This window comes from Scyliorhinus torazame, chromosome 9 (genome assembly GCF_047496885.1).
Source record: "Scyliorhinus torazame isolate Kashiwa2021f chromosome 9, sScyTor2.1, whole genome shotgun sequence".
NCBI lineage: Eukaryota > Metazoa > Chordata > Chondrichthyes > Carcharhiniformes > Scyliorhinidae > Scyliorhinus > Scyliorhinus torazame.
Window position 1 is genome coordinate 55906324 of NC_092715.1, and position 21049 is coordinate 55927372.

At 46.2% G+C, this 21049-nt stretch overlaps 1 protein-coding gene across 1 annotated transcript in view; it reads right to left on the reverse strand.

The window, feature by feature from the left end:
• Nucleotides 1-21049, reverse strand: part of LOC140429215 (interleukin-6 receptor subunit beta) — a 108558-nt gene that overhangs the window by 20119 nt on the left and 67390 nt on the right. The window contains exons 7-11 of the mRNA XM_072515934.1: nt 19692-19777; nt 7438-7657; nt 7154-7336; nt 1373-1492; nt 1094-1255 (exon numbers count right to left, since the gene is read on the reverse strand). Coding sequence (XP_072372035.1) covers nt 1094-1255; nt 1373-1492; nt 7154-7336; nt 7438-7657; nt 19692-19777 — 771 coding nt within the window. The remainder of the gene's footprint in view (nt 1-1093; nt 1256-1372; nt 1493-7153; nt 7337-7437; nt 7658-19691; nt 19778-21049) is intronic.

Here is a 21049-nt window from a genome sequence, read left to right on the forward strand (position 1 = left end):
GGTAAAACTCTATGTTAAACAAAGGTGTATAGGAGTTTTTGGTTTCAGTTCAAGCTGTGTTTCTATTGTACTGAGAGAGTTTATGACGTGCATAATAAATAAAAGATTGGGGATAGAATGAGATGTTGCTTAGCAACCAGGAGCTACTTTTAAGGAAAATAACTTTTTGAGGTCAGCTTTAACTGGAACCCAGAGTAGACTGAACTTTGTAGGGAAAGAGGGAACATCACTTGCAGCTTTCCTAGAAGAAAAGCCATACTGTGGATGAAGGGGCTAGGAAACAAGGACCAGAAACCCAAAGAACAGTTCAGGAATTAAGAGAAGTTTCCAGGAAGTCTGAAGTTAAAGGAACACATAAACTACCATTGCAACAGGGCATTGGTCATTGAAGCTAAAGAAAGAACTCAAAGTGCAAACCTGGGTGAAATTGCCAGAGATCGGAATCAATCAAAAGTTTGGTGTCCTTATTTCTAGCCTTTGGAAATAATAGTATTCTGTTGGGAACTGAGTACCTGAGTTTTTGTGTAGCAGTTTGGATTCTGCGGCAATTCAAGGCAAAGAAAACTCTGAAAAGCCAGTTGGAAAACCTGAAAACATACCCTTGCGAAAACAGTGAAGAGGAATACTTGTTTAAAAGGACAGTTGGAAAACCTGGAGGCAGATCCTTGATGAAAACAGCTGAAGGAAGGCATTGTTTGAAAGATTTTAAAGGATGTCTTTTTGAGAAGAAATCCGCAGGAGATCGATTGAGTGGCATCTGCCACTGGGTTTCAGAGTGGGGTGTTATCCTTGAAATCTGTGTACCTTTGTGAAGTTACATGGGAGTAAAGGAGTATTGTATTATAGTTAAACTTTTCATGGTTAATATATATTTTTTCCTGTTGTTAAAAACTAATTAGCAGTCCTGTTAATCTTTTCCTCCATATTCTCCAAACAAAAAGTAAAATGTTTCAGTCTTCTGAGCCAGCATTCCATTCTGGGACCTCCCTGTCCAGTAGTAACACCAACCAGGATCGTAGCAATATTAAGAATTCAAAATATTACGGTAATATTAGATTTTAAATATCAATAGAAATTTATACTGTAATCTTACGTATAAAAGTATTTGTTTCGGAAGCCTTGTTCAAATAACAGAAAATCTTGTAGCCTTGAAGAAAACCTTGGCATTCGTCTTCAGGTATTCGATCCCATCTTATCATTGCAGAGGTTTTTGAAATATTGGTGACCATAATATTATTGGGACCAGATCTTGGTGCTTGGATTGAGAGAAAATTCAAATATACATATGTTTAGTAATCTTATTTATTTTAATTAAATAAATAAATAGCAAGTGTTAATAGAAATATAATAATATAGATTTGATCCAACATACTTCCTTCCAATGCGTAAACATCAACCATCCCAACTGTTATCTCAGTATTGTTCACATTTTTCCATTTTTCTGTTTTTCTGTGTAACATTATTCTGTATCGTTGTTTTGGCTGAAAGATTCCTGTAGAAATGAAAATGGTTTTATGTTCTGACCAGCCAGCAATTTGACAAAAATCAGAGATCAAGTGCAAGATCATTCTAACAGCAGAGTGGTAGCCTTCCCCTTTTAATTCCCATCTGCTGAGCTACCAATTTTAATCCAGCGATTAATAGAAAGTGCTGAGTGCTGAAAAGGGGCTAGATTTGGTGGATTTCAAAAGTTTGGATACTGTTACAGGTGTCAACAGGGAGGACCCCAGAATTAGATCGTTGTAGTTCATTCAGTAGTTTTCGAGATTAAAATAAAAACTCTTAATTCACCCCCCCCCCCCCCCCAAAAAAAACATGGATGCACAATGGCAGCTGTGAGTACCAGATACAAGATGCATTGCAGCAAAGTGTCAAGACTCCTTCCACAGGGCCTTCCAAACTTTCGACCTCTCCAACCTAAAAGGACAAGGCAGCAGACGCATGGGAACGCTATTGCCTACTAATTCCCCACCAAGCTGTACACCATGCTGACCTGGAGCTATATTGTCATTCCGTTTGGTTACCTTCATTCAACACTAAGGAGCAATGAAAACTTTGGTGTCCCATGCTTCTGAAAGTAATATATTGTTCCGATTAGTACAATTTTTCCAAGAAATTTCCGGAGTAACACAACCATAATTCTTATTTCAGTGCTAAAATTTGGTTATGTAATGAAGTTTAGTATTTAAGGGCGGCACAGTGGTTGGCACTGCTGCCTCACAGCGCCACGGACCCAGGTTCAATTCCAGCCTTGGGTAACCGTGTGTGCGTCGGTTTCCTCCGGGTGCTCCGTTTTCCTCCCACAGTCCAAAAATATGCAGGTTAGGTGGATTGGCCATGCTAAATTGCCCTTAGTGTCTAGGGATGTACAGGTTAGATGGGGTTACTGGGATATGGTGGGGGAATGGGCTTAGGTAGAGTGGTCTTTCAGAGGGTCGGTGCAGACTTGATGGGCCAAATGGCCTCCTTATGCACTGTAGGGATTCTATGATTCTCAGTTTAGTATTAGCTGAGGCCCAGTAATAGGACTTTCTCGCCTCTAGGTCAGAAGACTGTGGGTTCAAGATTCACTTCAAGGGCCTGAGCACATTATGCTAAACTGACACTCAAATGTGGTATTGAAGGTGCCGCTTTTAGGTTAACACTTTAAACAGAGGTCCCATTGTAAGAAATGTCTACTTCTTTGTATTATGTATGAGCACTTGGTAGATGAAGGGTTAATTTTAGATGTGTACTGCCTGTGACACACTGTAACAGGAATTACTGGTATGAATTGTGAATAGGAGAAGGAAAGTAGGGACAGATGTCTGAACTAAGTTATAAGTTGTGATCAAGGGATTTGCTTTGAAGGGGAGAGGGGCGCAAATGTATCGATCAATGGACTTTGGGACTATAACTCAACAAGGATATTAATGATCAAATTTGGCAAATGGTTATACAGGAAAACGTTCATGCTGGGCTGTATAAGTGTTGAGAATATCCTCTTTGGGTTCTTTTTTGAAAATGTTTTTATTGAAGTTTTTCATTTTGTACACTGAACAATAAACAAAGGTATGTGGATCAGATATAATTTACAAGAGTTCAACATTGGAATTGGACCCCATAACCCCATCTTCTTAGCGCCCCACACACACCCTTTTTGTTATTTTAAGGTATTTTATTGGAATACATATTTTACAAAACATGGTGATCATCTGTTTACATATATGTATAGTTCTTTCCCCCTTCCCTTCTTCCACCCTATTGATTGATGTGTCCCCCCCCCCCATGCTTTAGATGTTTCTTTGGGATCTTGTTCTTTGTGGCCTTATTCTTGGCCCTCCGTTGTCTATTCTGGCCGTTCCCAACCCCGTCTCCTCTCTCCGTGGCTTCCCTCCCCCACTGTCTCTAACTGCTTTTCTAATTGGAGGGCTGTGACCAGTGGTGTTCCACAGGGATCAGTGCTGGGACCTTTGCTGTTTGTAGTATATATAAATGATTTGGAGGAAAATGTAACCGGTCTGATTAGTACGTTTGCAGACGACACAAAGGTTGGTGGAATTGCGGATAGCGATGAGGACTGTCAGAGGATACAGCAGGATTTAGATTGTTTGGAGACTTGGGCGGAGAGATGGCAGATGGAGTTTAATCCAGACAAATGTGAGGTAATGCATTTTGGAAGGTCTAATGTAGGTAGGGAATATACAGTGAATGGTAGAACCCTCAAGAGTATTGAAAGTCAGCGAGATCTAGGAGTACAGGTCCACAGGTCACTGAAAGGGGCAACACAGATGGAGAAGGTAATCAAGAAGGCATACGGCATGCTTGCCTTCATTGGCCGGAGCATTGAGTATAAGAATTGGCGAGTCATGTTGCAGCTGTATAGAGCCTTAGTTAGGCCACACTTGGAGTATAGTGTTCAATTCATGTCGCCACACTACCAGAAGGATGTGGAGGCTTTAGAGAGGGTGCAGAAGAGATTTACCAGAATGTTGCCTGGTATGGAGGGCATTAGCTATGAGGAGCGATTGAATAAATTCGGTTTGTTCTCACTGGAACGAAGGAGGTTGAGGGGCGGCCTGATAGAGGTCTACAAAATTATGAGGGGCATAGACAGAGTGGATAGTCAGAGGCTTTTCCCCAGGGTAGAGGGGTCAATTACTAGGGGGCATAGGTTTAAGGTGAGAGGGGCAAGGTTTAGAGTAGATGTACGAGGCAAATTTTTTACACAGAGGGTAGTGGGTGCCTGGAACTTGCTACTGGAGGAGGTGGTGTAAGCAGGGACGATAGTGACATTTAAGGGGCATCTTGACAAATACATGAATAGGATGGGAATAGAGGGATACAGACCCAAGAAGTGTAGAAGATTGTAGTTTAGTCGGGCAGCATGGTCGGCACGGGCTTGGAGGGCTGAAGGGCCTGTTCCTGTGCTGTACATTTCTTTGTTCTTTGTTTTTGCTCCCTGGTGTTTGTTGGGTTCTGTGTAACCCCCCCCCCCCCCCCCCCCCCCCCACCTTCCCTTGTTCTATTGGCTGTTGGCTTCAAACAACTTGGTGAATGGCCTCCAAGTTTTGTGGAAGCCCTCCTCTGACCTTCGAATGGCGAATTTGTTTTTTAAAAAAATAATCTTTATTGTCACAAGTAGGCTTACATTAGCACTGCAATGAAGTTACTGTGAAAAGCCCCTATTCGCCACATTCCGGCGCCTGTTTGGATACACAGAGGGAGAATTCAGAATGTCCAAATGACCTAACAACACGGCGTTCGGGACTTGTGGGAGGAAACCAGGTGGAGAAAGTCCGACAGGTCTGCCAGCTAGTCGGCAGCTTTGGCTGGTGCTGCTGATGTGGGTATAGTTGGCTGGGCGTCCCTGGCACTGTTCACACCTGTCCTCCACCTCCAGAAAGAACCTGTTCATTCGGGTTCTGGTTAGGTGTGCTCTGTGCACCACTTTCAATTGCATGTGGCTCAGCCTTGCACCACATCCACTTGCGCATGCAAGTGGAGGTGGAGTTGGCCCTGTTCTGTGCTTTGAACAAGGGGATGTTTAGGTCTGGTTTTTATGGGCTAATTTTGGCTAAAAGTGCCTATTATCTTGTCTTTTGGAGGAGAGCCACCTGATGTGTGACTGCTCAGCACACCCAGTCACCGGACGTCTCTCCTGTTCAGGTTCTGACCACGGGACCATGACCATTGGAAAAGTGGAATAACCACTATATCAGAACAGAGGAAGACCCCTTGGTACAGAGAATGAAAGAACTCACTTGAAGAGATTTGTTGTGCAGATCTGAAGAAGACATGGAAACAAAGAGCAGAAGTCACAACAAGCCTTTGGTAGCTGGTGGAGTAAGTGGGAAGCAAGAACCAGTAAGCTTTGACAAAGAGTCATCCAGACTCGAAACACTAGCTCTGTTCTCTCTCCACCGATGCTGTCAGACCAGCATTTTCTTCTTCTTTCCCCCCCCCCCGGCCAGCATTTTCTGTGTATGAACCAGAATACTGACTGTATTCTTTTGTTAAGAATAATGTTTGTTGCTGACCATATTGTGCTGATACTACTTGTGGTTGACTCGTAACTGCTCCACCACTGAAATGGCCCATCAAGCCGCTTAGTCCAAGGGCAATTAGTGATTGGCCCATCCAGTGAAACCCACATCCCAAGAACGAATAAAATCAAGTGTCTTCTGAAAATCTCTTATTGTCACAAGTAGGCTTCAAAGTTACTGCGAAAAGCCCCTAGTCGCCACATTCCGGCGCCTGTTTGGGGAGGCTGTTACGGGAATTGAACCGTGTTGCTGGCCTGCCTTGGTCTGCTTTAAAAGCCAGCGATTTAGCCCAGTGAGCGAAACCAGCCCCTACTTGTCTGAAATGTATTGTCTGGTCTCTGCACCTCTTACACCATCTGCCCTCTCGGGTGGATGTAAAAGATCCGATTGACAACATTTCGAAGACGAACAGCGGGGTTATTCATGGTGTCAGGCGAGTTATTCATTATTCGGGCGGCACTGTGGCACAGTGGTTAGCATTGCTGCCTCACAGCGCCAGAGACCCGGGTTCAATTCCGGCCTTGGCCCACTGTCTGCGGCGTCTCCTCCGGTTTACTCCCACCAGTCCAAAGATGTGCGGGTGGATTGGCCAAGTTAAATTGCCCTTAGTGTCCAGGGATGTGTAGGTTAGGGTAAGGGGCTACAGTGATAGGGCAGGGTGGAAGGGGGAGTGTAAATGTGTAGCTCATTCGAAGGGTAGTTGCAGACTCGATGGGCTGAATGGCCTCCTTCTGCACTGTAAGTTTCTATGATTCTGTGTCATCAGGACACAATCGTTATTTACAGTAAATTCAATGATAATCTATGATTAATCTAGGACAAAGGTTCGGCACAACATTGTGGGCCGAAGGGCCTGTTCTGTGCTGTATTTTTCTATGTTCTATGGTCTATGTTCTCATCTTCATGCTGTCCCAGATTCTTGTGAATATATTGTCCGGTTATCTGCATATTTGAGCATCGTGGAATAAGGGGTATGCATGATTTTTGAATCAATTCAGTTACATGGCTGTGTTCAGGCTGCTAATCCTTAATCTTAGGCAGTCTTAATCTGTATTCTCTTTGTCATGAAGCCAAGCTGCTAAATTATGTTACTCAGTTCTGCCTGGTTACTTAATGTGCCTTCATTGGCGTGGGAGAAACAAATGTGAAACAATAATGTCCTATTGAGGCAATACAAAATTCTTTGAGATTGAGCCACATGTTCAGAGCAGCGTATTGCACCAAATTGACTATCAACTCCTGCAACCGGCAAGAAATTTGTTTTATTCTGGGGCTGGATTAGCACAGGGCTAAAGAGCTGGCTTTGAAAGCAGACCAAGGCAGGCCAGCAGCACGGTTCAATTCCCGGACCAGCCTCCCCGAACAGGCGCTGGAATGTGGCGACTAGGGGCTCTTCACAGTAACTTCATTTGAAGCCTACTTGTGACAATAAGTAATTTTCATTTCATTTCTGTTGTACAATATAAAGTTCAATTCCCTGGCACAATTACCTCCAACTTTGATAAGCACGGCTGTAAAGTCAATTAAGAAAAAACGATCCCATGTAATGATTCGGAAAGATGTTTAACCTTTCTACTTCCAAAATGATAATTGTGTCAATGAAAGAGCAAGAATGGAAAGCGAAATACCTTTCAGATTGTAAGTCGAACGTTGCTTCTTTATTTTTTCTGAGTGCTCAATACGTGTTTCGTTCCCAATGATAGGGCCCCAATCGACAATATAACCTTTTGGCAACTCATTCCATTCTGAGTGCCAGCTAATCAAAATACTGTTGTTTCCATGTGGAGTGGCATTTATCTTATTGTTTAAATCTGCATTAAATTAAAACATTACATTTTGGGTGCAAAACTCAGACATTTGGTGTAATTTTTCAGAGTGAGATTAATTAAATGCAAATAAAATTTACACTTACTCAGCTGATTAAAAGGTGGGATTGCTATTTCGTTTGCAGGTGAAGACCCGGCTGAATTGAAAGCTTTCACTCGGAATTTGAAAGGTCCTTGTGAAAGGATGAAGGTACACTCTTTGTTGACTGTGTCAAATGTTTGGTTGACATTAATTTTGTTTGCAAGTATCCTTGCAATACTGATGCTGTATCCAAGTACAGTTGCATTGATGGCTGTCACTGGATTCTGGAAAGAAAACCCTCTTAATGAAAAAGATTGACAGGAGTTTCTGGAACAAAATGAACATCGCACCTTAAGAAGTAACAATTACACAAGCCCCTTTAGTGGCCTGGGGAGAAAAGAGTGAGGCAAACAGAAATCTCCTGTTGGGGTAAGATTATTTCAGGATATGCACAAGGCACAATGCCGAACATCCAGAGCAACAAACATGGTTGATACTGTTTATTTATTGACTGCCGATCCCGAATTGTCCTTGAGAAGCTGGAGGCGAGCTGCTGCCTTGAACTGCTGCAGTCCATGTTTTAATTTTTAACTTTCAAACTTACCTTAGATTCTTTTTTTTTTTTACATTCCTATAATGTGGAAGCTATTAATTTCACTTGTCACACATGTGGAAAAGTATTACGAATTAAAGAACACAAAATGTGTCCTTGGTAAACAGAACTCTACTTGAATCAAAGTTTAGGATATTCATGGGAATTTAAGATATTAATAGGGTAACAGGTTTGCCAACTCTGGGTGGACATATTCCAGGAGACATTGGTGGGAGTGATGTCCTGGAAAGTTCCTGGAAGTGATATCACAAGGCAGGGGATGTAGCAGAAAAAACACTTCAAAGCAAATTCCTTGAAATCTTACTATCAAATTTGCAGAGTATAGAAATGTCCAGGCGATCACATTTGGGCAGGTGCAATTAAATCAATCTGCTCCATATTTTGTGTGTGTGTGTGTTGGGGGGGGGGGGGGGGGTATTTCTCTCAAAACTGTGAGTTTCTCTGACCTACTCCTCGAGAGGGAGTTCTGCCAGTCTTTCAAACTGGGGCATCTTGCTGGAATGAGTGAGTCCATCATAAGACGGAACAGTAACCCGTGCAGTAAAAGGCAATGCTGTTAGTTTCAGCAGAGTGGCGACTCACTGACCTGGCTCCCTCTCTGTGTACGTGAGTGACAGATCCCATACACTACTCCAACCAGCACCAACACCAGAACCCTCCCCTGGAGTGTGAGCCTGGAGCCAGAGCATTGCACCGCAGTGCGTGGTGTGGGAGCCTGATGCCAATTCCAGGCCGTTGAGGAGAGCTGAGAACCCTCGAGGGTGGTGCTCCAAAATTACCTGGATTCTGGACAGGGCACAGCGGATTGGAAAACCGCAAATGTAACACGACTCTTCAATAAAGGAGGGAGGCAGAAAACAGAAAACTACAGACTCGAGTCAAACATCTGTCATTGGGAAAACATTAAAATCCATTATTATGAAGGTATTAGCAGAACATTAGAAAATCATAATATAATGAGGTTGTCAACATGGTTTATGAGAGGCAAATTTTGTTTGACAAATCTATCAGAGTTCTTTGAGGATGTAATGAGCAGAGTGCATAAATGGAAACCAGTAAATGCAGTGTACTTGGCTTTCCAAAAGACATTAATAAGATGAGAATTAGGATAATATATTGGCGCAGCTAGAGGATTGGCTGACAAACAGGAAACAGAGAGTTGGCATAATTGAGTAATTTAAGGTTCACCAACTAATTGTGGAGTCCCACAAGACCCAGTGCTGGGACCTGGGATATTTGTAATCTACATTTATGACTCAGAGGAAGAGACCCATTGCATTGTAGCCAAATTTGCTGATGTTACAAAGTTGGGGGAGAAAGATTACAGCCTAAAGTTGTTGAACTCAGTGTTGAGTCCTGAGGCTGTAACGTGCCTAATCAAAAGGTGAGATGCATCTTCAGTTTGAGTTGGGTTTCATCGGAGCACTGCAGCAAGCCAGGTTTGGAGGTGCGAGCATCAGAACAGGATGCTGAGTTGAAGTGGTAAGCGACTCCAGCATCCGCAGTATCATAGAATTTACAGTGCCGGAGGAAGCCATTCGGCCCATCAAGTCTGCACCGCCCCTTGGAAAGAGCACCCTACTTCAGCCCAGGCTTCCATCCTATCCCCGTAATCCAGTAACCTGACCTAGCCTTTTGCACACTAAGGGGCAATTGATCATGGCCAATCCACCTAACCTGCACATCTTTGGACTGTGGGAAGAAACCGGAGCACCCGAAGAAAACCCACGCAGACACGAGAAGAAACTGCAAACTCCACACAGTCACCCGAGGCTGGAATTGAACCCGGGACCCTGAAGCTGTGAGGCAGCAGTGCTAACAACTGTGCCACCGTGCTGCCCCTAACCACTGTGCCATATTTTGCCTTTATTTCACTAAACTAATGCCTGGGGTTGTATTATGAGGAAATGGTGAGTAGGTTAGGCCTGGACTCATTGGGATTTAGAAGAATGGAGACGATTCAAAGGGGGTTTGTCAGGGTGGATACTGATTCGTGGCAAAGGGGAATCTAGTGCTAGGGGACACAGTTTACGTGGTGCTCCACTCAAGACGGAGATGAGAAGGAATGTCTTCTCTCAGATAATCATTAGTCCTTGGGATTCTTTTCCACAGACAGCAGTGGAGACTGTGTCATTAAATATATTTGAGGCTGAACTAGACCCATCTTTGATCTACAGTCAGGTGTCAAAGCTTACGAGGGACAGGCAGCAAAGGGGAGTTAAGGCCTCTATCAGATCATGAATGAAATGGGAAGAATCAATGGATGAAGAACAGGCAGCCATGCCTGGACGTGCGCTTGTCACTTCTCAGAGACAGAAAATCCCACCTCAGAAAACTGCCAGCCATTCAGAGGCTGGCAGCTCTCTCCAGTACCAATAGCACCAGCAGAAGAGGTGGTCAGTGCTGGTATTGCGTTCAGGCAATGGGGGTGCAGGGACAATGGACTCTCATATAATTCGGCCCAGAGAGAGGAAAACAGTGGCCATTGTGGACAACAAGAAAAAGGCTATTCTCTGTTACCTACCAGGCATAATGTTTGTGGGGGCTTATCTTCTTGCCAAAGAGAAGGAGCCTGCATAGGTTTAAGGACACTGGAAGATTTGTCCTGATGAGGCCCAGGGAAGGAATCGCGAGAGTGGGCCTGGCTACTTGCAGTTGGTTCAGGGACTCAGAAGACTGAGGGAAATGACTTTTGATTTATGACTCAGTGAAATGGGGAGACGTGAGCCCATGGAAGTTGCAAGTAACTTTGAACTTGTTGCAGTGAAGACTATGGGTGTGATTCAATGGCCGCATCGTACCAGACTTGATGTCGGGACGAGGCCGTTGAATCATGCTAGAGGCTTCTCAAAAAAGTGACGAAGTGTGAGTCTGGATCTCACACAAAAAGCCGGCAGCCCTGCCCAAAATGACACTTGAAATTTTTTGGCTCAATCGCGTCCAAATTCAGCAGTGAGTGCAATATAATTTAACAGTGAGTGTGGCATAATGTATAAATGTGGTGTGCAGAAATGGGTCATGTTAAGAATCTAATTTAAGGGATATTTATTCTATAGTTTCACCTATTAGTTGGTAATTAAGAAATGTTTAGTCAATGTTGATTTTAGTTTGTCACAGTAAAAGTCTTAAAATTTGAAATTCTGTGTGATTCGTTTGAGTCGATCTCTATGAATTCAACCTCTTTTTACAAATTGTTGTTCTCTACAGGGATCGTAACAGTGAATAGAAACTATTTCTGCTGATTCGGGAGTCAGGAGACTAGCCTAAATTTCAGGAGTGAAATTAGGAAACATCTGCATACAGAGTCGTAGAAATTCAGAACTCTCGTCCACAAAAGGCAATTGATGCTAGTTCAATTTTAAAACTGAAATTGATACGATTTTGTTCATCAAACGTATTAAGGACTGTAGGCAAAGGTGGATGTATGGAGTTAAATGGCTGATTGACCATGATTTAATTGAATGGTGGGATAGTTTGAGGAGCTAAATGGTTTACTCCTGTTCCTGTTTCTATGTCTGTTGCTCCTCCGGGGATGCCATCTTTTGGATAAGAAGTATGGCCCCATATGTCCTTTAGGTGGATGTAAAACATCCCATGGCAATATGTCAAAGAAAAGCAAGGAGGCCAATTATCCAGTATCCAGGCCAATATTTATCCCTCAAAAAACATCTCTAAGAAATAAAATCAGATCATCTGAACATTATCACATTGCTGTTTATGGGAGCTTGCTGTGCACAAATTGGGTCTTTTTGTATTTGCTCATCTTGCCCAGATTGACAAGCACCCACTTCCTTTTCTCTGCTTCACTAGTGTCACAAATATGAAGTTTATAAGGTTTTTATGTTTTGGGACTGCTCCTTTAATTTTGGGTAAAGGGGAGGAATGAAGGGGCTCATGTGACCTGCTATGAATCCTGCCCAACAACAAGCTTGGGTTAAAGGGGGACAGTGGTTTTCTTATTGGGAAGAAAGTGAAAGATCTCAACACCTGTAGACAACAGCAAGAATACTTGTGCTGACTCTGGGTAAACTGTTCGTTGCCAAGTCTCACAGGCAGATGTTGGGAATATCAAGATTTTACAAAAGATATAAAGTTAAAATATCTATTTAATTTCAAGATAGAATAGAATTTAGGGTTTAAAGGATACCTAATTACAATTTCTTCCATACGATTCACAGCATCTTGGGATTGGACTTTAGGAAGGAATAGTCAACAGAAAGTCATTGTAGGATCAGCCTACAGGGTTTTTCTAAGATATCATGGAACATGACAGAAACAGGGCACTCTAAGAATCAGAGAGAGAGAACGTCCGGTGGCAGCTATGAGAGAGAATGTCCGGTGGCAGCTATGAGAGAGAACGTCCGGTGGCAGCCATGAGGGAGAACGTCCGGTGGCAGCTATGAGAGAGAACGTCCGGTGGCAGCTATGAGAGAGAATGTCCGGTGGCAGCTATGAGAGAGAATGTCCGGTGGCAGCCATGAGGGAGAACGTCCGGTGGCAGCTATGAGAGAGAATGTCCGGTGGCAGCTATGAGGGAGAACGTCCGGTGGCAGCTATGAGAGAGAATGTCCGGTGGCAGCTATGAGAGAGAACGTCCGGTGGCAGCTATGAGAGAGAACGTCCGGTGGCAGCCATGAGGGAGTAGGTCGCACATTTGGTGGCTCCCGTTTCGGTCGGACTTTTGGACCTTTTCCCCCGACTTTTTTGCGCTTTTGAGCGCGGAACTGGAAAGCAATAGTACTCAGGCAGAGGACCCATACAGAATTGTATGGACCTAAGAAGCCGGAGGGACCATAAACAGCAGAAGAAGTGGTCGAGTAAGGGCACAGTGGAGGCTGTGAGAGACCAGCATGGCTGGTGTTCAGAGCAAGGCGCCGACAGCCCAGCCCACAATGGAGCAGCTGCTGCAGACTATGCAGGAGGGCTTTTTGGCTCTGAAGCGTGACAACTTGGAGCCGCTACAGAAGTCGATTGACCGGATTTTGGTAGAGGGGTCAATTACTAGGGGGCATAGGTTTAAGGTGAGAGGGGCAAGGTTTAGAGTAGATGTACGAGGCAAGTTTTTTATGCAGAGGGTAGTGGGTGCCTGGAACACGCTACCGGAGGAGGTGGTGGAAGCAGGGACGATAGTGACATTTAAGGGGCATCTTGACAAATACATGAATAGGATGGGACTAGAGGGAGACGGACCCCGGAAGTGTAGAAGATTGTAGTTTAGTCAGGCAGCATGGTCGGCACGGGCTTGGAGGGCCGAAGGGCCTGTTCCTGTGCTGTACATTTCTTTGTTTGGATGGGAAAAAGGCTGGATGATCAGGCTGAGAAGCTCCAGCAGTTGGAGAAGTCAGTGGAGGAGCAGGCTGACTTTCAAATGGTGGCGGATGTGGAGATTCGGAGGCTGAGGGACCAGCAAAAGGTGCTCCTGGAAAGGCTGGAGGACCTGGACAACAGATCTCGCTGGCAGAACGTGAGAATCGTGGGCCTCCCAGAGGGGGCAGAGGGGCTAGACGCTGCCGCATATGTGGAGGGTATGTTTCAGATGTTGCTGGGGAACGAGGTGTTCCCACGCCCGCCGGTGGTGGACAGAGCACACAGAGTGCAGGTGAGGCAGCCGTGACGAGGGGGTCCCCCACGAGCGATGGTGGTACGCTTTCACAGGTACCTGGACAAGGAACGGGTGCTGCAATAGGCTAAGAGCACACAAAGCTGTACTTGGGACAATACCTTCCTGCGTGTTTACCAAGATTTGAGCGCTGAGGTGGCCAGGAGGAGGGGAGGCTACAGGCAGGTGAAGGAGATACTGTATAAAAACAAGGTGAAATTCGGGCTGCTTTTTCCGGCGCGACTGTGGGTTACGTACGAGGGTCAGCACCACTATTTCGAGGAACCTGAAGAGGCGATGGCCTTTGTTAAGAAGCAAGGGCTGGCCCTGAGCTGAGGACGTTTGGACTCGTGTTAGAACTTTTAAGTATATGTGGTGTCTCTTCCGTTTTGAAAATTGCCTGCATGTTGGGTCCGTTTTTGTCGTTTCTTTTTTCGACCATTTTAGGGGGTTGGAAGGTGGTAGGGATGTGTTTTTTTGTGTGCTTTTTGCGTGGTTTACCTGAATGTTTCCTGTTTGGGCTCTTTGATTAGTTAGAGTTTGGCTGGGGGGAAAATAATAAAGAAAACAGTTAAAAGGGTTGGGTTAAAATGGATGCTTCAGGGGAACTTTGTGCAATCATTTTCTGTGTCTGTATGGGAAGGACTCTCTCTTTTTTTTTCGTTTAACTTGAATTGTGCTATTGTGGGGGTTGTTTATGACTTGTATAGAGTGTTTGCTTAAGTCGGGCTGATCTGGGGAAGTGGTATGGGTGGGTCGGGGTCAGGGTGACTGGGAACAATGGGTGGGAGACATGCTGGCGCCGAGGCTAGGAGCCCCAGGCTAGCTGAGTGCAGCTAGTCAACGGTAGCCGAGGTGGGGGGGTGCATATAGTTAGATTAGAGCAGGGGTTAGGTGATAGGATGGTGTTGCTAGGGGAGGGGGGGGGAGGGAGTCGGTCTGCTGACGGGGCTGGAAACTGGGCACGGCAACAGTGAGGAGGTCATGGGTGGAACCGGTCAGGAGGCGGGCCAGATGAAGCGTGACACATGGCTGGGGGGCTGGCCAAGGAAAGGGGATGGCTGATTGGCAAAGGGGGGAGTGAAGTGCCCCCCAACCAGGCTGATCACCTGGAATGTTAGAGGGTTAAACAGGCCAGTGAAGAGGGCACGTGTGTTTGCGCATCTGCGGGTTCTGAAGGCGGACATAGTCTTGCTGCAGGAGACGCACCTGAAAGTGGCAGACCAGGTTAGGTTAAGGAAGGGCTGGGTCGGTCAGGTCTTTTATTCGGGGCTTCATTCTAAGACGAGGGGGGTTGCGATCCTGATTAATAAAAGGGTACAATTTGAGGCGGAGGGCACAGCCATGGATGGGGGTGGCAGGTTTGTTATGGTGAGGGGTAAGCTCGAAGATGTGAGTGTAGTCCTGGTCAGTGTGTATGCCCCTAATAGGGACGATGTGGATTTTATTAGGAGGATGCTAGGGAAGATCCCCGACTTGGACTTGCGTAAGCTGAACTTGGGTGGGGACTTAAATACAGTCCTGGACCCGAGCCTGGACCGGTCATGTTCAAGAACGGGCAGGTTGCCAGCGATGGCAAAGGAACTGAGAGGGTTCATGGAGCAAACGGGGGAGCAGATCCGTGGAGATTTAGCCGGCCGACAGCGAGGGAGTTCTTGTACTACTCCCATGTCCACAAGGTGTACTCCCGAATTGACTACTTTGTTGTGAGTAGGGACCTGCTGGCCGGAATGGTGGGGGTAGAATATTCGGCAATTGCCATATCGGACCATGCTCCGCACTGGGTAGACCTGCAGTTTTGTAAGGACAGCTTTCAGCGCCCACCATGGAGGCTGGAAGTTGGCCTACTCGCGGATGAGGCGGTGTGCGAGAGGCTGAGGAAATGTATGCAGAATTACCTGCAGGTGAACGATATTGGAGAAGTCTCGGCAGCGGTGCTCTGGGAGGCACTGAAGGCAGTGGTGAGAGAGGAGCTGATTTCAATCCGGGCGTACAGGGACAGGACAGATAGGGCAGAGACGGACCGACTGATTAAGGAAATTCTATGGACGGACAGGAGTTACGCGGAATCCCCAAGGCGAGAGTTACGCAGGAAACGACAGAGGCTGCAGGCCGAATTTGGGGTGCTGACTACAGGCAAGGCTGGGGAGCAGCTTAGAAAGGTAAAAGGTGCGATTTATGAGCATGGGGAGAAGGCCAGTAGAATGCTTGTGCAGCAACTGAGGAAGAGGGAAGCGGCTAGGGAAATAGGGAGGGTAGTGGATGGGGAAGGTAATCTCGTGGGTGACCCCGCAGGGCTGAACAAGGTCTTTAGGGACTGTTATAGGAAGCTGTACACTTCGGAACCACCGGGGGAACCGGGGGGGATGAGGCGATTCCTGGACGGACTGATCTTCCCAGGAGTGGGGAGGGGGTCGGTGGACGGACTGGGGGCCCTGGTCAGGATCGAAGAGGTGTTGGGGGGGCCTGAATGTCATGCAGTCGGGTAAAGCCCCGGGGCCGGACGGGTACCCGGTGGAGTTTTACAAAACATTTGCCGGGATAGTGGGGCCGGTGCTGGTCAGGGTCTTTAACGAGGCAAGAGACAGAGGGAGTTTACCCCCAGACGATGTTGCAGGCCCCATCTCGCTCATTCTGAAACGGGATAAGGACCTGGGGGCTTGTGGGTCATACAGGCCGATCTCTTTGATCAACGTAAACACCAAGTTACTGGCCAAGATTTTGGCGACTAGAATTGAGGACTGTGTACCGGATGTAATTGTGGAGACCAAACCGGGTTTGTAAAGGGGAGGCAGCTGGTGGCCAACCTAAGAAGGCTGCTCAACGTGATTATGATGCCCCCGGAGAGCAGGGAGGTAGAGATAGTGGTAGCCATGGATGCTGAAAAGGCTTTTGACCGGGTCGAGTGGGATTATCTGTGGGAGGTACTAGGACGGTTCGGGGTTCATCGACTGGGTTAGGCTATTGTATTAGGGCCCTGGAGACGAGTGTAAGGATGAACAGGACAACATCGGACTACTTTAGACTGCACCGTGGGACAAGACAGGGCTGCCCTCTCTCCCCACTGCTGTTTGCGCTGGCCATAGAGCTGCTGGCAATTGCACTGAGAGCTTCTAGGAGCTGGATAGGGCTGGTCCGGGGGGGAGTGGAACATCGAGTCTCGTTATACGCAGATGATCTGCTGTTATATGTATCGGACCCAATGGTGGGGATGGACGGTATTACGGCAACCCTGAGGGAATTTGGCCGGTTCTCCGGATACAAACTGAACATGGCTAAGAGCGAGTTGTTTGTAATTCAGGCGAGGGGGCAGGAGAGTAGGCTGAAGGGGTTGCCGTTCAGGCTAGTGGGGGAGAGTTTCCGATATTTGGGGATTCAGGTGGCACGGGACTGGGGCAGGTTGTATAAGCTGAACCTGTCCCGACTGGTGGAACGAGTGAGGGAGGAGGTCCGGAGGTGAGATGCACTCCCGCTGTCATTGGTGAGGAGGGTGCAGACTGTTAAGATAATGATTCTCCCGCGGTTCTTGTTTGTTTTTCAGGTGTCTCCCCATCTTTATCCCGCGGTCCTTCTTTAAGAGGCTGAATAAAATTATTCTGGGATTTGTATAGGCAGGGAAGTCCCCGCGAGTGAAGAGGGCGATGCTTGAAAAGAACAGAGGAGAAGGGGGGTTGGCGTTGCCGAACTTCAGCAACTATTACTGGGCGGCCAACATAGCGATGATAAAGAAATGGATGGTGGGTGCGGGGTCGGTTTGGGAGCGGATGGAGACTGCTTCGTGTAGGGGCACTAGCTTAGCAGCCCTGGTCACGGCGCCTCTGCCGCTTCCGCCGGCACGGTACTCCACCAGCCCGATAGTGGTGGCAGCTCTTCGGATCTGGGGCTAGTGGTGGAGGCATGTAGGGGAGGTAAGAGCATCGGTGTGGACCCCAATCTGCGGCAATCACCGATTTGCCCCGGGGAACATGGACGGGGGATATCGACTGTGGAGGAGGGCGGGGATTGTGAGGATGGGGGATCTGCTCCTGGAAGGGAGCTTTCCGAGCATGGAGGAGAAGTTTGGGCTGGCGAGAGGGAACGACTTTAGATAGTTACAGGTGCGGGATTTAGTACGAGACTGGTGCCGTCCTTCCCACGTTTCCCGCCGAAGGGGAGGCAGGACAGGGTAGTTTCCAGGGGAGAGGTGGGAGAGGGTAGAATCTCAGATGTCTACAAGGAGCTAATGGTAGTTGAGGATACGCAGATCGAGGACCTGAAGCTTAAGTGGGAAGAGGAGCTCGGGGGGGAGATGGAGGACTGTGTCTGGGCAGAAGCCCTGAGCAGAGTAAACACAACCGCAACATGCGCCAGGCTCAGCCTGATCCAGTTTAAGGTCGTGCACCGGGCCCACATGACGGTGGCCCGGATGAGCAAATTCTTCGGGCTGGAGGACAAGTGTGCTAGATGCGCCAGAGGGCCGGCTAACCATGTACACATGTTCTGGTTGTGCCCTAAACTCAGGGGACATTGGCAGGGATTTGCAGATGTCATGTCCCGGGTATTGAAAACTGGGGTGGTAATGAGCCCGGAGGTGGCAATCTTTGGGGTTTCGGAGGATCCGGGAGTCCAGAAAGAAAGAGAGGTCGACGTTCTGGCCTTTGCTTCCCTGGTAGCCAGCCGACGAATACTGTTAGCATGGAGGGACTCAAAGCCCCCGAGGGCTGAGGTATGGCTATCGGACATGGCGAGCTTTCTCGGCCTAGAGAAAGTCAAGTTCGCCTTGAGAGGCTCGCTACTAGGGTTCGCCCGAAGGTGGCAGGAGTAACTGTCAGCGGTGGGGGGCGGGGGGGGCTAGAGTAGAGAAGAGTAGAGTAGGGGGATATTGAGGCAGGTCCGTGCATGAACAGAGCCATGGTTTGCACTATGTTTAATTTGTGCCTTGACTTCTTTTTTTTTGTACTGTACAATGTCACTTTTTCTATATGCCTAAAATACCTCAATAAAATTGTTTGTTAAAAAAAAAAAATCAGAGAGAGAGAGAGAAAGAGCAGAGAGACATAGGTAGCAAGACTTTATTGTTCATCAGGCTGAACGCAGTTGGGAGCTGTGCTTTCATTGAAGAGAGATAATTCATGATGATTTAAATGAAAGACTAGAAGATTCACCTAGCTCTGGTTAGAGGGAGGAGTTTTCAGGGTAACACCACAAAAACATAAGAAACTCACGCTCATCCAGAAAATCAGTTTGGTGATCAGACGTTATCTTAGTGGAAAAGAAGCAAACCATTGGGAACTGACAATAGCTTTGGACCGCTTCCTGGATAATGCAATGTCTACTAAATGTAGAGAGTAAAGTGGGGGGGAGGGGGTGCAGATTTTCAGTCATTTTGAAAGTTATATGAGGAAACTTTCCTGTAGTGCAAAGTGTAAGTTGAAATATTGTTTAGCCAATGCTACTTTTAATTTGTTTGTTACCATAAAAGTCTAAATATTTGACATGAAACTGGAATTACTGGACAATCTCAGCAGGTCTGACAGCATCTGTGGAGTGAGAAGAGAGCTAACATTTTGAGTCGACAGATGCTGTAAGTCCTGCTGAGATTGTCCAGTATTTTGTGTTTCTGTTTCAGATTCCACATTAATGTGCTTTTCACATTTAATAATAAGAATAATCTTTATTAGTGTCCCAAGTAGGCTTACATTAACAATTACAATGAAAATCCCCTAGTCGCCACACTACGGTGCCTGTTCGGGTACACTGAGGGAGAAATCAGAATGTCCAATTCACCTAACAGCACGTCTTTCGGGACTTGTGGGAGGAAACCGGAGCACCCGGAGGAAATCCACACAGACATGGGGAGAACATGCAGACTCCACACAGACAGTGACCCAAGCCGGGAATCGAACCTGGGAATTGAAATCTTTCAAAAATTATTGGTCTCTATGGGGATTGTAACACTATTCATTGAAAACTTTCTGGAATACATTGTTCGTTAATATTTATACCCACATATGTTACTAATTTTAGCTAGTTAGTCGAATAATATGGTCTTCAGTTAAAAGAACAAGCATGCAATAATAAAAATAGTGCTTCCCCTGTTCAGGAACATTAAGATTAGTACACATACCTCCCATTGTATCGTAATAATGCGTTTCCCATCATTGTGCAATAGTTCAGTGACTGGTGTATGAATCAGTGGCATGTCTACAAGCTCTGTGATAAAGCAGAAACAATAAGTGTTTTTCAACCTTACTCTGTGAAAGTAATCCTGCACTCCCAGTAATCTGTTTTGAGTCTTCTGTGCTGCTCAGGAACGTTTTCGCTTAGACTTATTTTGGTTAGAAAAGCATGATATACAGATGGTGATCCGATGTGAATGTAGCCAGTGACTATTCCTCTTGCATTTTTAACAAGGATAATCAGTGATGACTTTAACTATCAACGTTCTCTTTCAATTAAAATGTAAAGGTGCATTTGATTTAGATTTTGATTGATGACTTGATAAAATATTAATTTCTGTTTTCATTATATTTGTGTCTGGACTATCTTTCCTCAATATTGGAAAATTGGTTACCATTTCAAATCAAAATAGAAAGGTGAAGTCCATGATATAAGTTAACTGCCCTTTATATGATAGTCTGGCACACAAAGCAAGCTTTCAAACCCTTACGCTATATATTTCTAAAATTCCTTCTTGAGGTATGGACATCGCTGGCTTTGTTCCCCGTCCCTAATTGTCCTTGAGAAGGTGGTGAGCTGCTGCCTTGAAGAGCTGCTGCCTTGAACCGCTGCAGCTCGGATAACATACAGGCTTGGGCTCCTTAGTGGCAGGTGACATTTGTGCACACAAGTGCCAGTCAATGACCATCTCCAGCCAGAGAGAATCCAACCATCTCCCCATGACGTTCAATGGTATTATCATTGTTGAAACCCCCACTGTCAATATCCTGGTGGGGGTTACCATTGACTGGAATCTAAACTGGTTTAGCATGGGGCTGGTTTAGCACAGGGCTAAATCGCTGGATTTGTAAGCAGACCAAGGCAGGCCAGCAGCACGGTTCAATTCCTGTACCAGCCTCCCCGAACAGGAGCCGGAATGTGGCGACTAGGGGCTTTTCACAGTAACTTCATTTGAAGCCTACTTGTGACAATAAGCGATTTTCATTTTCATTTCATTTCATATAAATACTGTGGCTACAAGAGCAAGTCAGTGGCTGGGAATTCTGTGGCAAGTAACTCGCCTCCTGACTCCCAACGCCTGGCCACCACCCACAAAGTACAAGTCAAGAGTGCATTGGCACACTCTCCACTTTCCTGAATGTATACTGTTCCAAAAACACCCAAGAAGCTCGGCATCATCCAGGACACCCCATCCAGCACTCTCAACATTCACTCCCTCCGGGACCTCCAGCGATAACATGTAGGTGGAATTTTATACGATCTGCCTTCAGAAAAGTTGTGGTAATTCGAGGATGTCGAAAACCC